Below are 20,563 nucleotides of genomic sequence, written 5' to 3' on the forward strand. Positions count from 1 at the left end.
TATTTATTAATTTTAAGAAATAATTAATGAAATAGTATTTTTAGAAATAAATTGATTTCGGTATGTACCCAAAAAAATTGAATTGGTATAATTTTAGAGACGATAAATTCTTTTAAGGGAAATAAAAATCTTCAAAAAATAAATTCTCTATATTTTTTTATGGTAAAATTATCTATTTTTTTTTGGCAACTAGTCTCGTGAAATTAAGGGTGTCACTAGGTACGGTTTCAGTAATTTGATACGATTTTGGTACAATACTAACTTTGAATACCGAAAACCATAAATGAACTATACCAAATTTACACGATATGGGACGATTTTAGTATTTGCAAAAAGAGTTTGATACGATTTCGGTATTAAATTGATACCAGAAAACAGTTTAAACATAGTATTAAGTGCAATACAAATTGGGTAAGAACGAACCTATGCCCTTTTTGTCATTAGTTCGTTAAGATTCTAATGAAATTGCGATCAAACAATAAATAGAATTTGAAATTAACAAAGACAAAGCAAGTAAACCTAAGAAGATGAGTGAATGATGAAACGAAAAACTAAAACAGATAATTAGGAATAGGTTAAAGGTAAAAGTGTTTTAATTGTAAAATTACATTTATTTCCCTTAATTTGGTATGGTACGATTTCAGTACATACCAACAATATGAGTACCTAAAATATGAACTTTATTGAAGAATTTCGGTTTTTGTACATATTGTACCGAATTTTGAATGGTGTGGTTTTAGACTGTGCAATTCGATATAGTTAAACGATTCTGGTACGCATTTGACACCCTTAATCGTGATGTCAATAAGATTTTCCATTTCTTTTCGTTCAAGAATAAATTCGTGATGTGAATAAGATTATGACTTCTCTTGGGTCTGGTGTTGACAGCTTACAGGAGCTCGGATCATAGAGAACCCGGCCAGCTCTTGGTCGACCCGAAATCGAACCCCCCAAAATGATGAACCGGCAAACAGTAGAAGCAGTACCCAAAGCTTACCGGTCCAATCAATTTCGATGGGTTTCCTTTTGGTCTATTTTATTTATTTATTTATTTTATATATATTAAAAATATAATCAGTAATTTGCAATAACTAGACTTCCCTGGTGAATTAAATCTGCTCAGCTTACGTATTGCTTTCTACTTCGCATCCATGGAGTTTGTTTTATACCTCTTCACCTCTCCTTTTCCGTTTACGCGTCTCTGATTTCTCTATCTCTTACACAGATATAATTTATAGTCTCCATTAGTTTATCTAGGATTTGTTGTTTGCCTCTCTCCCTGGACAGTAAAACCCTAAGTTTTTTTTTTTTTGAGAAAATGAATTCAAAGGCTAAAAAGCTTTAATTTGGTTGCCCCGATTTGTTACCCTAAATTATTTTCTTCGTTTCTAAATCGTCGATTGATTTTGTATGTAATGGCGACACAGAAGACTCAAAGGTCTCCAGCAGAAATGGAAGATTTCATCCTTCGGAAGATTTTTTTAGTGTCTCTTGCAGATTCTATGGAGGATGATACCAGAATCGTATATCTGGAGATGACTGCAGCTGAAATTCTCAGCGAAGGTAAACCGCTTTTGCTTTCTCGTGATTTAATGGAACGAGTCCTCATAGATCGACTGTCTGGTCAGTTTCCTGCTGCTGAGCCTCCGTTTCCTTATTTGGTTGGGTGTTATCGTAGAGCTTATGAAGAGGGTAAAAATATTAATTCACTGAGAGACAAGAGTAATCGATCAGACATGGAATCTGTTATACGGCAGGCGAAGAAATTGGCTGTTTCTTACTGCCGTATTCACTTGGGTAATCCAGGTATGTTTCCGAATGAAGAAAAGAATGTTACTTCCCCGTTACTACCTCTGATTTATTCAGAAGTCTCGGTTTCAACCGATGGGTTTGGAGCAAGTAGTATGGGTAGTGGATTGACTTGTCCTCCTGGGTTTATAGAAGAGTTTTTTCGCGATTCTGATTATGATAGCTTGGAGATAATCTTGAAGGGCTTGTACGAGGATTTGAGGGGAAGTGTTCTCAAGGTATCTGCTCTTGGAAATTTTCAGCAGCCCCTGAGGGCGTTACTGATGTTAGTCAAGTTTCCTAACGGTGCAAAGGCTCTAGTGAATCATCCCTGGTGGGTACCCGGGGGAACTTATGTCAACGGTCGTGTCATTGAGATGACGAGCATTTTGGGTCCTTTCTTTCATATCAGTGCTCTTCCAGATCATACCATTTTCAAGAACGAGCCTGATGTTGGGTCAGTTTCATTCTTCTTCTTTATTTGTTATTTCCACTAATTTGCATTTTTTTCTCTTCCAACCTTGATTTTCTATCACTTGACAAGTAATAAGAATAATGTTATACTCTTCATCCCACCCATCCCAAAAATGGAGAAAATGAAAGAAAGAAAACAAAGCTAACTGGAAGTCCAAAAATGGCAGTGTTATGGTATACAACTTAGCCAATTGGTGGCAGATCATTATAGCTGGCCTTATTCGAATCTTCACCTTAGCAGCAGCAACTTGATTTGAATGGAAGAAACTGAAGTAGAGCTTTTTACGTTGCAGTCACGAACATGGTACTCAAGGGCAGTTGAGTTTAGGAGAATGAGAAGAGAAGATAGAAGTAGAAAGGGGTAAGGGGATGGGCTATCTCACCCATAGATATCTCAGTTGTTGAACATAGATACTCTACAATCAATGGCATGGCCTGCAAATTTCCTTGCTGGAATTGAACTGATAGAATATTAGAGAAGGAAGATGGAGATCTGACCTGGTTTCACTACCAAGGCTGTGAGAGGCTTCACTGGAGAATATAATTTATATTTTCAATTCTTAAAGCCTTGGACCTTGTTTCTCCTTTTTACTTAGAATGTGCAATAAATATTACAAGAAAGAACTCCCTGCGTGAGTAGTCTGCTTCCAACTAAAAGAAAGAAAAGAAACTTGTATGTAGCCTCACTCTTAACCAAGTAGCATCATGAAAAAGTATAGATACTAATGGAATTGCCACTAGATAATGAGGAACCCAAAGGTCTTTGCAGATTCTGACATTCTCATGCAGCCCGCCTGCCCATCTTCATGGGCCACCAATCTGTCAAAAAGTTTTACTTTAGTGCTGTTGGTCGATGGTCGTATGACCAGAACATGGGTTTAAGTTGTAACTTGATAGATGAGCCTAATTGCTGCACAAATCAGCATATTCACGCTCACCTGTGTTTCCTGCAGTCACTTAATGTTAGTCAATTTGTGGTGCTTGTTGGGTTGGTTCTTTCTTTGTTGAAGCTGGTGTTTTACTGCACCAAATAGCCAATGAAAAACTACAGCACGATGTAGATCCAGGAAATATATGTTTACAGTAGTTTAAGGAATTGCTTGATATTTTTCATCATTTTTGCAAAGGGATGCTTGACATTCATCTCTAATTGGTTGTGCTTAAACTCTACTTCTATATTCTGTCTCATGTCATATATTTCTTAAAGACAGCCATATATTGTATTTGATCTGGTTGCCTTGGCCCATAGGTTCTTGGAAGGACATGGATTTGATTTCTTTCCCACATGCAATAATTGCTTATCTGTTTTTGTATTTTGAACATCAGCCAGCAGTGCTTCTCAGAAGTGTCAACTCGTCGCCCAGCTGATTTATTGTCTTCTTTCACAACTATTAAAACTGTCATGAATAACTTATATGATGGTCTTGGAGAAGTTCTTCTTACTCTTCTTAAGAACACTGATACACGGGAGAGAGTTCTTGAATATCTTGCTGAAGTGATCAAGAAAAACTCATCAAGGGCTCATTTACAGGTGAATCTAGTTCATAGTTTAAAATGATTTTGATTCCCCCTGTGGGAGATTCCCTTTGCCCTTACTTCAGTTTTAATGTTTGGTCGACCCTACAATTTGTTCACAGGTTGATCCAATATCTTGTGCTAGTTCAGCAATGTTTAATAATCTCAGTGCAGTCATGCTTCGACTCTGTGAGCCTTTCCTAGATACAAATTTGACCAAAAGGGACAAAATTGATCCCAAGTATGTGTTTCATGGTACTCGTTTGGATTTAAGGTGACTTCTTTTAACTTAACAGTCTTAATCTATGTATTTACATTTTTTTTTCTTTTCCTTGTTAGCCTTAGTTCAGGACTGTTTATTGGTAACACAACTTTTTTGCTTTATTAGGAGTTTAACAGCTCTACATGCATCTTCGGAAGAAGTAGCAGCATGGATTAATAAAGATGATCCTTCTGACAAAAAGAGTGATGACGAGAATCGCATACTACAATCTCAAGAAGCCACCAGTTCTGGCAACAATGCCAGTGGACCATCTCTTCTCTCTAATGCGAGACCGATGGCAAGTTGTAATGGGAAACCTAAATATTCATTCATCTGCGAGTGTTTCTTTATGACTGCCAGGGTTCTCAACTTGGGGCTTTTGAAAGCATTTTCTGATTTTAAACATCTAGTTCAGGTGGGTGAGACATGTAATGAATATTTTTCCGGACTATCTCTTTCTCTCCCTCAAATTTTTTGTGTATGAAATGGATTTCAGGATTTGTCCAGGTGTGAAGAAACTCTGTCAACTCTGAAAACCATGCAAGGTCAAACACCCTCTCCACAACTGGAATTGGATATAGCTCGCCTCGAGAAGGAAATTGAATCATATTCACAAGAGAAGCTATGCTATGAAGCTCAACTACTTAGGGTATGCCTCTCTTAATTCACTTGTAAATTATTAGTTGAAATTCCTTTCATGGAAGTCATTTGACATTTCGTTAAACTTGAAAAGTACACCACCATACCTTTTCTATCCGTAAGAATGTGCTGGTCTGTTAATGAAAAGACTATACCCCAATTGAAAACAGCTTGAGTCTATTCTTGGCTGATTTCTCAAGATCAAGGACATTGATGTTCAATTGGGCTGATAGTCATGAAGTCGTGCTAGTTTAAGCATGTGTATTTATTTTGGCTTGAGGACATTTCACCGAAAAAAATATATCATTGGTTCGATATATATGTATTTGAGAAACCTGTGTTTCAAATGTATAAAATGTGGTACACAATGCCAAGGTTCCTGTGCTTAGGTGGGTCTGCGGAAGCTCAGATGTATGCGGCCTTACCCTTATTTCTAGAGATGCTGTTTCGAGGTCTTGAACCTGTGACCAGGTGTTTAGCAAGTGAGGAGTGCTTGGATTAGTGTAAATCAAATATCATTGTACTTTGAAATAGTTTGGAAACTGCTTGTATTAGTTGCAAAAAGACTAACTACAGTTATTGATATGGTTATGCATTTTGGTATTGGGACTTTGTAGAGTAGGGGGTTGAGGTGTTTAGTAGTATCTTGGGTCCATCTCTGCTGTTTTTTTTGTTTAGTAGTATCTTAGGTCCATCTCTGCTGTTTTGTTTTTTTGTTTTTTGGATGACTGAATAATTAATATGAAAGCAGCGAAGAAAAAAACAAAGGAGGGGAAGAAGAGGGGGGGGGGGCAGCACATGGCTTTAAGAGGGGGGATACAGAGGAGAGCTGAGACCCCAGGAGCTAGCAATTAACCTATTTCTGGGATTGTCAGTAATTGGGGGTGGGGGGGAAGAGAGCACTCTAGAAGTAACATAAAAATAGATGGCTTTCCAAATCAAGTCTAAGGATTGAGAATTAGAAGTCCATCTTCTAAGATTGCGCTCCCACCAGATGTGGTGGATGGTGGCACCAAATACTAGCTTGCCTAATTGATCACAAATTGAGTGACTGGTGAAGTTCCTCAAAATCCAAGTCCAATCACGAACAAATCCCTTGGAGCGCCTCGATTAGGGCTAGATGGAAGCCAAGGCTCTATCTCAGAGGGAGCGGGAGAAAGGGCAAGAGAAGAAAAAGTGACCAATGTCCTCTAGTCCATTTCAACAAAGGGTACAATTTAGGTTGACAGGGATGTGGCGGCTAATGAGGAAGGATTGGGTTGGAAGGGAGAGGTTGAGGGCTCTCCAAAGGGTGAGGTCATGGCTGGGGACGTGACCTTTGAACCAAACCAAGGGGGCCCTGGGGACAAGGGCGTTGGGGAGCAGAGAAGGTACCAGGCGAAGGAAGCGGTGAAGGATTTAGTGGGAGAGGGGAGCCAAATGGTGGAATCTCAACAAGGGTTGAGGATAGGGGGAGGGCATTCCAGATGTGGGTGAGGCTAGGGTGGGGGAGAGGGGTCCAAGTTCCATTAGACATGAATGAGGAAGGGGTGGCAGTCTTGGGAATATGGGTATCATAGACAGTGTGAGGACCAAGAAGGGAGTAGAGAATGCCCATCGGATGCCAGGGGGTCAAGCCAGAAGAGAGTAGAGGCTCCACAAGAGATTTGGACAAAGATTGCAGAGAGTGCTTGAGGGCGAAGGAGTAGGAGCTTTCTCCAAACCCAAGAGGGATTAGAGGGGCATGACACTGTCTAGAAGGAATCCTATTTAAGGAAAAAGGAATATACCTTGGAAACCTATATCTCATGCTTAGAGGCAATCTTTCAAATGAGCTTCAAGAGGCAAGCCATGTTAACGTCAAGGATGTGACGGATTCCAAGGCCGCCCTCAAATTTTGGGCGACAGATAGATGCCCAAGGGATGGGGTGAAGGAAACAGGAGGATTCTTGGCCTTTCCAAAGGAAGGCACAGAAGAGGGATTCCATAGAATGGATGATGGATTTAGGGATAGAGAAGATGCCACTCCAATAAAGATAGGAAGATTAGAGGACAGATTGAATGAACACCACTCTACCAGCGAAGGATAAAAGCTTTCCTTTCAAGAGTTGGGAGTCTTATCCTAATGTGGTAGAGCATAGGGAGCAATGGTGGCAGGTGAGTCTACCAGGGATAAGAGGGAGCCCCAGATAGGTCACAAGAAAGGAGCCAGGAATAAACCCTGAGAGCTGCAAGAGAGAGGAGTAGACATGGTTAGAAACACCGGAGAGAAAAAGAGTAGATTTGTTAAGGTTAACACAAAGGCCGGATAGGGATTCAAAGGTGGAGAGAGAAGAGAGGATGGCGGAAATGGATTGATGGTCAGCTTTGGAAAAGATCATGAGATAGTTCACGAAAGCGAGGTAAGTTAACTTGGTGGATCCGCATTTCGGAATAGGAGAGATTAGGAGCTGGTCATATTTGGATTGGAGGATGCGCGAGAGGACTTCTAGGGCCAGGGAGAGCAGGTAGGGGGAAGGGGGCAACCTTGGCGAATTCCCACTCAGATGGGAAGTAGCCAACCGTGTGATGCAGAATTGAATACATATTTACGAAAGAAGAAGCCCATTGGGTTAGGCCCATCAAAGGCCTAAAGTTGTCACCTGAATCAGCCCATGGCTTTCATGGGCTAGGGCTGTTTTAGTGGGTTAAAGTTAGCCCACATATGTTGAACTTCATAGTCTAGACCTAAGCCTAAATCTAGTTTTTGGAAAGTCAATAAAAGGGGCTTTAGTTTGAAAATAAGAGAACTCATTGTCAAAGGAGTTCTCCTTTGTCAAGAGTTAGGTAGTAGTTGAGTTATTAATAGGTAGGTGATGTTAGCTAGTGGTTAGATGTTGCCATTAATGTTTGTCTCTTTAGAATGTTATATAAAGAGACTTATGTAAGTGGTGAAAAAACAACTTATGAATTGAAATCAAATTGTTTGCTAGCATTCTTCCTCTTTGGAGAACCCTTGTGTTTGATCAAGGTAGGTTGGTGTTTGATCCAATCGATCCACCTTGCGGTGTGAAGCCCGGGTGTTACATGTTACATTGTTATTGTCACTTTCTTCATTATAGTTCTGTCCCTATTTGAAGATCTATTCAGCCCGTTATAATACCATTCTAGTTTCAGCCAGGGGTGGAGCCAGGATTGAACATTGGGGGGGCCGAATGTATGTGGGCCAATGTGGGACCCACTGTAGGTCCCATATCAGAATATATTATTATATTTTAATGTGGAGTTTGCATTAAAAATTAGGTAAATTAATAGAAAATTCGTGAGTGAGAGAGAGAGAAAGGAATAATTTGATAAAGAAAGAGTGAATACCTGATGTGGAGAAGATTTAGGAAAATTTCAAAATTTGCTAACTACTTCAATATTTTGTGAGACGTGTGAGAAAAAACCAGAGAAAAAATAGGAATAAAAGAGGAGATTCATGAGAGAATAAACAGAAATGAAAATAGGAGAGGATATATAAGGAGAAATTCATGGATCGTGAGTTAGTTTTTAATTAGAATTTAACCTTTTATTCCTTAAAACTAGGGATTAATGATAACCATTAGATAAAGATTATGAATGACATTTGTACCCATCATCTTTATCTTAAATTTTTATTTTTAATTTTTGGAGGGGGCCAAATAGTGGTATTTCACATTTAAAGATAGAGAGATAAGGAAAAAAACAAGAATATTTACCATTTCAAAAAATTCGGGGGGGGGGGGCATGGCCCCCTCCGGTCCCAACGTGGCTTCGCCACTGGTTTCAGCCCTTGTTCCCATCTAAACTCTGTTTCACCTTAAGTCCATCAAATTTGAACTTTATTCCCTGTAAAAGGTCCTATTTGGCTACTGTTTTGATCATTCAAATACAGTACTACATTACTGTGGAGCCATTAGTAATGAGGGAGAAGTGGGGGGGGGGTGGAGATGCAAATTTCAATCCAATGGACAAAGGCAGGGGGGAAGCCCATGGCCGAAAGAACTTCACTAATGAAGTCACATCTAATTGAATCGAAAGCTTTATGGAGGTCCACTTTCAAGAGGGTGGTTGGGGAAACACTGTAAAAACCTTGAACAATCTCCAAACAAAGGAGAATGTTATCTGATATACTGCAATACGAGATGAAAGCAAATTGGTTGGTGCTCACAAGCAAGGGAATGACTAGCTTAATGCGATTTGCGAGGACTTTAGAGATTAGAGATGAATTTATAAATGACATTACAAAGGGAAATGGGGTGAAAGTCAGATAGGGAAGAGGCTCCAGGCTTTTTGGGAATGAGGCAGAGGAATGTTTGGTTAATGGAGGAGAGTTGGGAGGGATTGAGAAAGAAACTCCAAATGGCATGGACGAGATCATCTACAATGAAATTCCAGACAAACAAGAAAAAACCCATGCTAAACCCATCAGGGCCAGGGGCACGATTAGCTTTGTGAGAGCGGATAACAGAGAGAATCCCTTTGGGGGAAGGGATAGAGCGGAGAGAATATAGAGAGGAGTTGGCAACAAATTTATTTAGTAGGGAGGGGGGGGGAGGGAGGGAGGAAGGAGAGAGTAGGTAGAAAAAGAATGAGACAATTTCAGCCCTGATGCTGGTGGGGTCGGAGATCCAGGATCCGCTCCTAAAGAGAAGACAGGGGATGAAGTTGAATTTAGCCGGCTTTTAGGGATCGATGGAAGTAAGCGGTGTTTGCATCCCCGAGGTCAAGCCATTTGATTTTAGCTTTTTGCTAAAGGAAACTTTCTTCCTGGGAGGAGAGGGAGGAGAGATTCAAGGAAGGAAATCTCTCATCCTCTGCAAGAGAGGAGTTAGTGGGGTCTCCCTGGAGAAGGTGCTTGATCCTAGATAGCTTAGAACAGCAAGAAGATACCTCAGAGGATATGTTTCCAAAAGTGGAGGAGTTCCAGGAACGAAGGGTGGTTCTGGTGTTTCGGAGCTTGCGGGCGAAGGCAATGAGAGGAAGGGAGTTACGGTGGACCGATTGGTTCCAAGCCTTAAGGACAGTAGGGAGAAAAGAGGGGTTGGAGGTCCATATACCAAATAATTTGAATGGCTTTGGACCAGAGGAAGGGAAATCAAGGATATGAAGAATGCAAGGGGAGTTGTCAAAGAGGCTGGGAGGGGAGAAGCGAGCATGGGAGGTGGGAAAGCTTGAGAGCCATAATTCGTTAACCAGCAATTGATCAAGCTTGGAGCCGATACGGAGAGACCTGTATCCTCAAGACAAGAGTTAAAAGCCTCCATAGCCATTGGATCCGGAAGACTACCACCAGCGCACTTGTGCGAAAAGCGAACAATATTGAAATCACCTCCAATACCCTAAGGATGCCCCTCAGTAGTAGGGGCAATAGAGAGGGGAACAGTAGGAGGGACGATTAAAACCATAGATAATGGTGAGGAAGAAGGGAGAAGCGGAGGTGCATGAATTGAGGGGATGAAGCGAGAAGAATTGTTTGAAATTTTGATGGGTCCCAAAAAATTCAGATACGACCATTGGGGGTGCGGTTAGAGTTAGAGAGACAGCCAAGAGGGGGCAATGGACTGGGTGATCCGATGGGCATTGTCACTATGAATATGGGTTTCAAGGAGGGCACAAAAAGAAGCTTTCGCTTTGCGAATTGAAAATTTCACATCAGCTTGCTTGGAGAGGGCATTTAACCCCCTAACATTCCAAATGAGGATATCAGGCATAGCTATTGATGAGAGGGGGCGGGGGCAACATGATTGCTGCTGGGGGTGTGTGCAGCGAAGAGGGGGGGCATTATGGTTGCTTTTGGGGTGTGGGCAGCAATAAAAGGGGGGGGGGGGAGGCTCACTGAATCTTGTAGGGGGGGGAGTGTTGCTTGTGTTTAAATATGCTACGCAAGTGCACGTGTCGCAATCAAGTAATATATAGTAAGTAGAGTATCGATCCCACGGAGGATTTTATTTTCAAATATCAATGTAAAAGGAAGAGTAATTTAAACAAGAATGATAAAGTGACTTTGTGATTAACAAACTAAGTAGACAAAAGACAAGTGAAGTAAACTAGAGATACTAAATGGGAAATATGCAATTGAAGGAACTTTAATAAATGATATGAGTGTTGGGAATCAATTTCCCCTCCCCTGAATTTATAATGCAGATACTATAGCAACACTACAACACCAGATATATCAAAGAACCTAGAACGAAATGACATAATGGCATTTTCCAACCCACATATGCATTAACATCTTAAATTCAAAATCCTCATATTCATGTGGAGAAATGAAATGAGAATGCAAATTATACCCAATTCCAATCATAGCAACATGAGGCAAGTGAGTATTCCTATCCAACCTACTAATTAGCTAAACCCAAATAAAGATTAAGCTAACCCACGCCATTCAGCAATTATCTATACTCAATTAACTTTCTAGTTAATTAAAATCACAGCATTCATTCATGGATGATCATAAATGAAATTAATCATAAACTAACATGCTGAATTCATTGATAATAGATTGTACTATAGCAAAGCTAAATAACAATGGATAATTACAGCTCAAAACACAGGTTCAGGTACTCTTATCATCCCAACACATTAAGAACTTGCTCATATCAGAATTCAAAGACAGAAAAAATATACGATCAGCATTATAGTTCAGCTAGAGTATAATATTCTAGAATTATGAAACCGAATAGAAAATTAGGAGATGCTTCCACACGAGCTCCAGCTTCCTATCTCCAGCAAGTCTCCTTGCTTCCACGAGCTTAGCTCTCCACTCTTCAGTCCTCCTTCATTCTGCTCTATTATATTCTGCCTCGCTTTTTCATCCGCCTGCCTCCTCTTTCCACCAAAAATTCCTTAAATCATTGGGTAGAACCTGGGCTGTAGGATTAGAAGATTCCTTTCTCATCTCCAGGGTTGAGAATACTCACGTATTTACAAGAAGAAAGTCCCATTTAGTTAGTTCCTTCTAGTCATTTCCACGTGAACAATCTGGGAATATTCTGCTCCGTGATGCTGCAACATCTTTACAGCAAAGTGAGAGGACATGTTATTTGTCTATTATGGATCTTCACCTACAATTCCAAGAAAAAGAGGGTTAATCAAATTCATTCATTAATTGAAGATAAATTCATGCAAGAATGACATAAAGGACCTTTCCAAGATTTAAAATGTTAAGACTCACTAAAACAACATCTAATGACAACTAACACTAAAATAAAGATAAAATACTCTTAAATCAAGCTATCTCAAGTATAAAATTACCAAACTTAACTCTATTTCATAGAGTTATCAAGGAGTGGTGGGGGGGGTTCACATAAGGGAGAATGCAGGGGAGAGGGGGTTTCAACTATATTTAGGTCAATGGAGGAGTCTGAGGTTGCAGTAGATGGGTAAAACAAGTGGGGTTTAGATAGGATATTCAAGTTGTGCAAGGGGGTGGTTAGGAGACGGTGAAGAGAAGGGAAAGTTTTGGCCAAAGGGTATTTTGATGGGCTAAATGGGTTAAGTTGGGGTTAATATTAGGATTATGAATGGGCCGAATGGGTGTGTCGAACAAAGGAGAGGGTGAAGGCCCAATAAGGGATGGGTGGGTAGTGGAGCTAGGCCCATGGGAGTATTGGTTTGGGTTGGGGTTAAAAAGGTTGATGGTGATGTGGGGGCCCACCACATCGCCATCGAGTACTAGTGGTGGTGGGAATATGGGAGATGGAAGGGGAAAGAGTGCCCGAAAATTGCATCAACCAAGAGGCAACAACGTCTATAGTGTTGTCGATGGTTGGGAAGGGAGCCTCGCTCAGAGAAACGTCAGTGCATGTAGTGTCAAGTGCCTGAAAATCTGGGGTGGCAAAGATCTGAGTTGTTAGAGGAGCTGATTAGACAGTAGGGCTGTTCTTCTTCTTTCTACGATTTCTCGGGTAAGTTTTGGCTGCCATAATTAGCACCGGATTGACGTCGGAGGAGGCAACAATCACAGAGACTTGATCTAGTTTGTCGACTAGAGGGATCTGAACATTAGAGGTGGGATCTGTAGTCATCTTGTCTTCGGGGTGCGTTAGGAGGCTTCCATCAGTGGTCGGAGAAGGAGACAAGGCAGGCAGCGTGGGCAGAATTTCGGTAGTTGAAGAGGTTACATTCGGAGCAGCGTTGCAAGCAGAGTATTCATGACCAAAGGAAGAAAGAATCTTGTTGGAATCTAGTCGTAGGCGATGATTTGATTGTAAATCAGTCCATATCGTCTTCGATGGCAACGTGGGGAGGTAGTGGCTTAGAAGCAGACACTTCGACACAGATTCTAGCATAAGAAAGGCGTTCTAGTCTCGTAGTTTTCAAATTGGAACGGAGAGGACGACCAATGGCTGATACTATATTCCTGGTTCCAGAAATCCAAGGGGAGGCCAGGGAGGTTAATCCATAGGGGAAGAGAGTTGAAATCGACCCAACAAAGAGGCTTAGATGGCTCCCAAGACTTGATGAAGATGGGCGATTTACCAACAAACCAAGGTGATCCTTCCAGAGCTTTGGCTTTGCATGAGGGTGAGGCAAATTGAAAAGTAGAGTACTGGCATCAATTAGGTAAGCATCCAATAGACCTTGGGCGTGCCATTGCTTTGACAGGGTAGCTTTAATTATTCCAAGGGGGGTGAGGAGGGACCAAGAAATTGGCCCAGGACAGCTAGATTCCAAAGTTGGATGCTAGCAGCAGTGGCAGCAGAGGGGCAGTGGACCAAGGGGGTGAGTTCAGAGGAGGATGGAGGGATAAATGAGAGGTTGCGGTCGTGGTTAGTGAGGTTTGGGAATGGTGGTGGGGAGGGGTTGAACAGTGAGTTCCATGCTGGGAATGGCATAGAGGGTAGAAACTGAGTTATTGTGAGTGGCGGAAGGGGGGTTGTTGAGGGTGGCGGAGGAAGGTGAAGGACAAGGGGAGGTCGGGGGGAAGACGTCGGAGGACATTTCAATTCGATGCAGGGTTATGAGAGCATATTACTTCTTTACAGTAAATTGATTGCCCTGATATCACTTAGCAGTCTCCCTCCACTATTGAAGCCCTTTCTGAAGATGACATGGAAAGTGAAGGAAATGTGTGTGCAAAACTTCATCTCTGCTGTTTTAGTTGGTCTTTCTCATTTAAACTCCAACGCTTTTGTCAAAGTGAAAGTGATTTTGTAGAAAGCAAAGATAAAAGAAGCCCAGCTTAATATAAGTACATCCAAGGACCAATAGCATCCTTTGCTTATAATTTCTGAGGCCACTAGGGAAGTCTTGCTTGTACAATTCACTTTTTTTATTTTTGTAATTACTGTTGTTGGAGAGGATCCAGCATTTTAATGCTTTAGGGGAAACCCAGAATGATGGCACCAATATCTTTTAATTTCTTCTTTTGGGTATCCGCAGCTTTATATGACTTGGTTTCTGACTTTGTTTGAAGGACGGAGCACTACTTCAGCGTGCACTATCCTTCTACAGGCTAATGGTGGTTTGGCTGGTTGATCTTTTGGGAGGATTTAAAATGCCTCTTCCATCAAGTTGCCCAATGGAATTTGCATGTATGCCAGAACACTTTGTTGAAGATGCAATGGAGTTGATCATCGTTGCTTCTCGGATCCCTAGAGCACTGGATGGGGTCATACTGGTGGGCGCAGAATTTTCCCTCATACCCCATAATATGCACATTATATTTTCCTTATTTCCGGTTGAAATTTAAGTAAATTTATGAAGCTTTGTCCATTTTAGGATTTCACTTTATTCTTCCTTATGCCAGGATGATTTTATGAACTTTATCATCATGTTTATGGGAAGTCCAGATTTTATTAGAAACCCATATCTAAGAGCAAAGATGGTGGAAGTCTTGAATTGCTGGATGCCCAGTAGAAGGTAATAGGATATCTCTTCTTCCCTATTCAGCTGGCGTGGCCATTTATTTTTTGGAGTTGAATTATTTGTGACCGCATCACTGTTTTTATTGCCTGTGCAGTGGTTCTTCTGTGACAACTTCCCTTTTTGAAGGGCATACACTGTCTCTTGAATATCTTGTCCGGAATCTTCTGAAGCTCTATGTTGACATTGAGTTCACAGGTTCTCACACACAGGTGGTTGTCACTCATGTCTTATCATTGTTTGGGATGTACAATATTCCAAGTTTCCGACATGGCATCAATCCTAGCCTAAACCTGCAGATTTGGATTTTACTGTTTTGGTTTTCAAAATTTGTTTAGGGGCTTGTGCTGCCTTTTCCCCCCTCATTACCTTTTTTCTCTCCCCTGCAACTCTGATTTCTTCCAGACTTCCCGCTTCTCCCAATTGGCCCTCCACAAATTTTAATATATGTTCAAACGCACCATTCTAAACCTGGGCCTAATGTTTATTAATATGTATATGTGGGCATAACCCTAAGGAAGTGGACAGGTGTTGGAAATTTTTAAACATGTTCAGAAAATATGAGATTTCTAAAGTATGTGTTTTGCTGTATACTGCTCAAGTTTCTTATGATACAATGTCAACAGGGTTTACATTAAGATAGTTGGAAGTTGTTAGATATCATTGGGTGTTCCATCGTTGCAGTTGGGCCAATATATGTTTTGATCAATTTCATTTTTATGGATTTAACATGTTTGTCCTGTTGCCATATGATTGTCATGGTCTTGTCCAGTGGCCAAAACTCTGATAGGTTGATGTTCGTGCAGTTCTATGACAAATTCAATATACGCCACAATATTGCTGAGCTTCTTGAATACCTGTGGCAAGTTCCTAGTCATCGCAATGCATGGACACAGGTATACTAATATTTGTGATTCCCTTCTTCCTGAGATTTGTTATTTTATGCTTCCAGAAGTCAGCATTATAAACTAGTTGTCCACTGCGTCAGTTTTTATTCTATCTAATCAACTCTATTGGCTTAAATGTGCCATTTCAGATTGCTAGAGAAGAGGAAAAGGGGGTTTATCTGAACTTCTTGAACTTTCTGATCAATGATAGCATCTATCTTCTTGATGAAAGTCTTAACAAAATTCTTGAACTCAAAGAGTTGGAAGCTGAGATGGCAAATACCACAGAATGGGAGCGAAGACCCACACAAGAGAGGCAGGAAAGAACTCGACTGTTTCATTCCCAAGAGAATGTGAGTTTTGTTTATCTTACATAGTTCTTGGTTTGGTTTCTTGTTGAAATTCTACAATCTACATTTATTTGATATATCAAATTATCAAATAAGAATGACATTCTTGGCATTCCCAGATTATTCGGATTGATATGAAACTGGCAAATGAAGATGTTGGTATGCTAGAGTTTACCTCAGAACAGATTACAGTTCCTTTCCTCCTTCCAGAGATGGTAACTTCTATCTTCATTATCATTTCAACTTATTTAACTCTATGGGGAAAATTGGTCCCAAACAACCCCCTACCCACCCTCTTTCTCTCTTTCAGCCCCTAATAAAATTTTCTCTTCTCCAGGTTGAAAGAGTGGCCAGCATGTTGAATTACTTCTTGTTACAACTTGTTGGCCCACAACGGCGATCTCTTAGTCTTAAAGACCCTGAAAAGTACGAGTTCAAGCCAAAGCAATTGCTTAAGCAGGTTTTTTCTTTTCTTTTTTCCCCTCCTTTCCTCTCTCTCTCCCCCCCCCCCCCAAAAAAAAAAAAAAAAAGAACAGCCAAATACACCTGGGCATGTGCTGGTTGATATGGCGACTCTTGTGTGGTTCTACTGTATATGGTGCTCCTGTTGGCCCCAGAAATGGCATGAATGTATTTGGAATGGTTCTAATCTTTATAGTTTTCCACATGTGAAGACAGAAAAAAAAACGTAGATGTCTGGTAACAGCAACTTTTGAACCTTCTATGCATGCAATATCTGTGTTGTGTTCTTCCTTCAGCTTATCATCTAGGTGTGGATTGGTGTAGCAACTATTGTGCATTGTTACTGTATATGGCGGTCCTGTCTTTGGGCAAACATCAAAAGTGGCATGGATATAGTTGGAATGGTATTAATCTATTTCGTTGTCCACATGTGACAGACAGACAAACGCAGATGTCTGGTAACAGCAACTTTGGAAACTTCTATGCATGCAGCATCTGTGTTATATTCTTCCTTCAGCTAATCATCTAGCTGTAACTATAAGAAAGCACCAATGTTGATGCTTCTGTGTGGCTTTCAGTCAACTGCACATGCAGGGGCCATGCTCCCCCACAAGAAACACCGTGACAAGCTCCTTCTCTTCGTCATCTGCCCTTTCTTTTGAATGGAAGAAGAAATGTCCAAGCTAGTAAGACAGGCTTTCTATTCTTAGTTTGTCTTGACACAATCAGAAAACAACATGATAGCAGGATTCCAATTAAATGGTGAATATGCTAGGTTGGTGCCATAAGGTTGAGTGGGTACTGCCCACCTTAATGGCTAAAAATGAATTTGGTTGGATAATTATCCCTTACCCAGGAAAGAGAAAAAGAAAATGCAGAGATGGGGGTGAATAAATTTTGATCAGTCAAGTGTTTATTGATGAATTAGAACAAGTTATTTTTCACCATGGAGTTACTCGGGTCCTGGAGTTAAACTATCTCACAGTTGGAATGCTGCCTTCCTTTTTTTTTTTTTTTTTTTTTTGGGGGGGGGGGTGTGGTTTATATATATTTGCAAATTAGTTCTGGTTTCTGGAGCAAATAGCATTCAGTGTTGTGACAAATTTTCCTGTTGGCACTATTCAGTTATCATGTATATGCATTCATTCATTGATAAGTCTAATAGGAAGGACTCTCCTACTAATTGAGTGGTTAATTAATGTGAAGATTGTCCACATTTACATCCACCTGGCAAGGGGAGACAAAGAGAAGGTTTTCCCAGCTGCTATCTCAAGAGATGGTCGATCATATAATGAGCAGGTAATTATTAAGGAAAAGAGTCCTTTTTCTTCCTTTTTCCTTAAGCTTCTATGATAGTGAACATGCAGGTCTCGCTCTCTTTCTCTACTCTTGAATAGTATTTTTTTATCTTGAGTCTGATTGTTTCAAATGCTCTCCAGTTATTTGCTGCAGCAGCAGATGTTCTACGAAGAATAGGTGAAGATGGAAGGATGATACAAGAATTCATTGAGTTGGGTGAGAAGGCAAAACTCGCAGCTGCTGAGGCGATGGATGCGGAAGCTACACTAGGAGATATACCTGATGAGTTTCTTGATCCAATTCAGGTATCTTATGCTTGAATATGTAGGTGGTCTTTTCCTTAGATGAAGTAACCTTTCCTGAACCGCTTCTCCCATTTTCCTTTTATCTTGCAGTATACGTTAATGAAGGATCCTGTTATTCTACCTTCTTCAAGAATCACTATAGATCGACCTGTCATCCAAAGGCATCTTCTGAGTGATGCGGTGAATTCCTTTTCACATGTTTGTCCAAGATTTCTTTTCTTTTCCCTTCTCTTCTCTTAGGCTAATTTGGTTTGCATTGAATGGATGACAGACCGACCCGTTCAATCGTTCCCACCTTACTCAAGATATGTTGATTCCCAATGTTGAACTGAAGGCAAGAATCGAAGAATTCATTAGGTCTCAAGGATTAAAGAAGCATGGGGACGGCGTAAGCCTGCAAAGCTCAAAGACAACAATGCAGACTGTTGATGAAAAAATTATTTTGATTGACTAGAAAGTAGCAGACCCAAAAGGGGCAAGGGGAAGAAGAGGTAGGGGTATCGAGTATGCCCTTATTCCACTCACCAACTGAAAAATGGAGATTGAAACTTTTTAATCTGTTAATATAGTATATCAGGAAATTTTTTTGTTATGTTGATAACATATACTATCTGGAAAAGAATATTGATGATCTCTACATCCCACACTTATTAATTTATTATTATTATATTTTTTTTAATGAAAACAGTCCTGGGAGAAGGTAATACCAGAGGGTCAAAAAATTATGTAAGTTTGAAGGAGCATTGGATACTATAGGGATTTTGGTTTAGGGTGATTTGAACTATATAAGTGGCAGACAATCATGATTAAAAATACCCGTGTATTTTGTTTCTGAGTTATGCTCTGCGTAACCCTGTGTCTTTGCTTCCCTCTTGCAAAATGATCGTGTATGCTTGTTTTTATACAACGGAGGAGAGGATGCTTGAATTGCTACATACATATAGCAAAAGAGATCGAGAGGAAATGGGCCAGGATAATAATGCCTTCTAGGTTAGTGAGTTCGCAGGAAGAGAAGCAGGATTGTAGACTTCAAGCGAACAGCCGAATATCCTGTATGAGGGGAAAAGCTATACTAGTTACTACACTTCGCTTGTTGGAGATCCAGCTGATGACTTCTTTACAATCCAATTCATCCACTAATCACTAGTTCTTCAATGTCTTCAGATTCCTTTCAGGCCAGCTGCCATGTCTCACTTTGTAAAGTGATTAAATTATATGTAAAAAAACCACTCCAGGAGAGGAGAATATAGTTAATTGTGTGTAAGTTGAAAGTTGAAATGGTCAAACCTCAATTCCCAAAAAAAAAAAAAAAAAAGGGAAAACTCTTCCCCATCCATGTTAAACAAAGCCAGTTGAATTAGTAAGGCCTCTTCCTTGCTAACCATGTCGAAATGTAGGGGAGCAGAATTAGCTAACATAATATTTGCCAACTTTGTTTGTCTTTTTGATAAGAAAAAAAGAAAAATAACATTATTCCAAAACAGGTACATCTGTTTTCCACTGCTTCAGTATTTAGTAGTCCTTACTATTAGTAGTATATTTGCTAGTATTGCATTTAGTAGCTACTTCAAGTGCAATAATATTGTTGTAAGAAGTGTGGGGGGATTTAAAGTTACTGATTGAAGGTAATTTTGTCTTTTAAGGTCCACCATTGGTGAAATCAAGTGAAGTGGTCAATGCATTTGATAGGTTTTTGTTAGGTCATTAAATGCTTCCGCTTCGTTGCGCCAAACTTCTTGAAAATGTTTGTTATGCCTCAAACATTGGTGTGCCCATTCCCAGATTACCATTATTAGCATTGCTTCCATTGCATTTCCACTAGCCAGTGTTCTTGTGAAAAGAAACTTTATTTTCCCTATTTTCTATTAGTTCCACACTCCAATCGGAATGCTGCCAAGCTTTACAAAAGCATATTTTGGTGGCTCATTAGCCAATGCATGGACACAAATTTTTTCAAAGTTCTAGTTAAGTTCAAAAAACCATTTATTTATATCTAGTAACACTTTATGGGGATTGGGTTTGTGTTTGGTGAATATCACCGAATTTCTTTCCCTCCAAACAAAGTAGCATGTTATCACAAATAGAGAACAGAACAATCGGGTTGTTTGCCTGTCTAGCTCAAAGTAAAAAAATTAGAATTGCACAGGTGTAAGATTGTCACTTGGGAAAAGAGTTCGTTCTAAGTCCTAGAGTTCTCGCCACTCAAATTCTCCTTGTCCATTCGCAAGATATGAATACATGCCCGAGAATAGAATTCTGCCAACCCTTGTTTGTTGGTGGTGATTACTGTGCATTTATTGCTTTCCCATAAAACTCTTTACCATTTGTTGACATTTCCTAGGTTGAATTCTGAATCCATGTGGTTGGAACTGGTAACGAGATCAGAATCATCTCACAAGGAATCTGATTCGGACCATCCAATAGCTTACTGGGTGGGACTCCTAGCGAGCTGACCAGTTTTTCAATCTCGTCAGTCTTGGCTATTATGATATTGTGTTCTTCAAAATCTATACGTTCACAAATGGATAACAGATGATTGACCTTGTTTCTGCTACCTTCTGTTTTCTGGGGTGGTTCCATCAGTTGAGACATCCAATCTGAAGTTTTTGACTCTTGTCCTAACAAAGGGCCAGAATCCCCTACAACTTTCCTGCCGAGCAGTGATGACGATACTGTTGGGCAATGATCAAGGTAATTTCCCACTTCCTTCTTTTGGATCCCTTCAAGCTG

General features: G+C 40.3%; 1 protein-coding gene across 1 annotated transcript; it reads left to right on the forward strand.

Moving 5' to 3' along the window:
• Window positions 1-1,109: 1,109 nt before the first annotated feature.
• LOC149020185 (U-box domain-containing protein) lies at window positions 1,110-18,989 on the forward strand. The gene is made up of 16 exons (XM_089148289.1): window positions 1,110-2,245; window positions 3,589-3,793; window positions 3,900-4,051; window positions 4,166-4,454; window positions 4,536-4,688; window positions 14,082-14,285; window positions 14,415-14,527; window positions 14,628-14,742; window positions 15,337-15,426; window positions 15,567-15,770; window positions 15,887-15,982; window positions 16,105-16,227; window positions 17,436-17,528; window positions 17,669-17,833; window positions 17,924-18,013; window positions 18,105-18,989. The coding sequence occupies exons 1-16, from the start codon at window positions 1,416-1,418 to the stop codon at window positions 18,285-18,287; spliced, it is 3,105 nt and encodes a 1,034-aa protein (XP_089004415.1). The 5' UTR covers window positions 1,110-1,415; the 3' UTR covers window positions 18,288-18,989.
• Window positions 18,990-20,563: the final 1,574 nt, after the last annotated feature.

This window comes from Hakea prostrata, chromosome 3 (genome assembly GCF_041222555.1).
Source record: "Hakea prostrata isolate BN-2017 chromosome 3, UWA_Hpros_2, whole genome shotgun sequence".
In the NCBI taxonomy this organism is placed as follows: Eukaryota; Viridiplantae; Streptophyta; class Magnoliopsida; order Proteales; family Proteaceae; genus Hakea; species Hakea prostrata.